We start from the raw sequence: 1439 nt of genomic DNA, 5'->3' as shown, positions 1-1439 counted from the left end.
AATGCAAAGAATAAAAAAAAAAGCAAGAGAATAAGAAACAGAAAAGCGTATTAGGTAGGGGGGAGGGTGAGAGATTTGATACCGTAAAGGGGTCTCGGGAAGGGAGGGGGGGGGAGCCAAGTTTCCGGAGACTAAGTATCTTGAAAGCAAAAACCCCTTGGTTATACATTAATGTTTAATTTTTTTCCCGTACGTATTTTTTAAAGGTTGAAAACATTTTTTAAAAGGCTGGGAAACTTAACCGTCGTAATTGGCCCTAGCTCCCACGCAAGCGCCTCTATTTTTTTTTTTTACCCTTTTATGGAAAGGTTCACAGGGCAAAGCGAAAACTGAGGCCGGGCCGGGCCGGGCCGGGTCTCCTCCCCGGGGGGCGCGGACGAGGCGCCCACGTAGCCGGGAAAGAAAGGCAGGGATTGTTCTGTGGAGAAGGGCCGCTCGCCCCCCGCCCCCCGCCGCTAGCCTCGGGTGGTTACCTCTCCGTTGGTGATGTTGATGGCCAGATAGATGTCCCCGAAGGAGCCGGACCCGATCTTCCGCACCAGTTTATATTTCCCTCCGACAATGAATTCGGCCTTAGAGCCGCTGCTGCTCGCCATCCTGGCGGCGGGAGGGGGAGACGGGGACCTGGGGGTCCCGGGGCCAAGGGAGAAGGGACGGGGACCAGGCGGGTCTCACCCACCAGGAGCAAGCTTCCAGGGACCGGAGATGGTGGCACTCAATATAATTTTTTCCCCAAAAAATAAATAAAGAGAAGCTGTTCCCCCGGGTGGAGACGACGCTGAGGCCTCCCGAGGGAGCCTCGTCGCTGCTGCCGCCGCCGCGCGGAGTTCCGGCTTCTACCTTCTTCAGGCTCTCGGGAGGGCCGTGGTTCCAGCTTTTCCCGGGCGCCCCCCCCACCCCCCTTAGAAGGTCCCTCGAGGGTTCAGAGCGACGTCTTGAGCCGAAGAAGGCGCAGTAAGTGGGCGTAGCCCACCTGCTGCCAACGCCGCCACCGGGTCCCGCCCGCTAGGACCACGGTCACTCGGCCGAAGCCGCCATCTTGTTCCTCCGGCTACAGCCGACACAAAATGCCCCCAACCCACAGAAGCCGCTTCTTCACGGCGCAAAGGACCCTGGGAAGGGTATCGCCGGGCGCGAGACACCGTGGGTGACTAGAGGAAGGAACTAGATTGGTGTGAGCCTCGTCTCACGCCGGCAGCGTCAGCCCGTCGCCAGAGAGTTTGCGCATGGGCGTAACTCGGGAAGAAGAGGGGGGAGGGGCCGGAGAAAGCAGAGGGCGCATGCGTACTGCCTCCTCAGCTAGTGCTTGGGCGTTTGCCTCGGGCCTGGGGAGTTGTAGTCGCTGCTGCGGCTGCTGCCGCCGCCCGGGAGGGTTTGTGGCGTTAGTCATCGACGGGCCCCAGCCGTCCTCCCTCCTTCCCTTTCTCGGCAGCCTGCTT

At 59.8% G+C, this 1439-nt stretch overlaps 1 protein-coding gene across 5 annotated transcripts in view; it reads right to left on the bottom strand.

The window, feature by feature from the left end:
- The window catches only part of CSNK1A1 (casein kinase 1 alpha 1), a 54388-nt gene extending 53175 nt beyond the window's left edge, over positions 1-1213 (bottom strand). For 3 of the 5 annotated variants that reach the window (XM_069102650.1, XM_069102654.1, XM_069102651.1), the window contains exon 1: positions 474-1213. In XM_069102650.1, the coding sequence (XP_068958751.1) occupies positions 474-596 (123 nt within the window). In that variant the 5' untranslated portion in view covers positions 597-1213. The remainder of the gene's footprint in view (positions 1-473) is intronic. The other 2 variants (XM_069102652.1, XM_069102653.1) reach the window with 2 other exon arrangements.
- Positions 1214-1439: the final 226 nt, after the last annotated feature.

Source organism: Petaurus breviceps, unplaced genomic scaffold (assembly GCF_028583685.1).
Source record: "Petaurus breviceps papuanus isolate PSGF00001 unplaced genomic scaffold, PetGlider_PUasm1.0 551, whole genome shotgun sequence".
NCBI lineage: Eukaryota > Metazoa > Chordata > Mammalia > Diprotodontia > Petauridae > Petaurus > Petaurus breviceps.
This window is presented reverse-complemented; position numbering and strand designations above follow the sequence as displayed.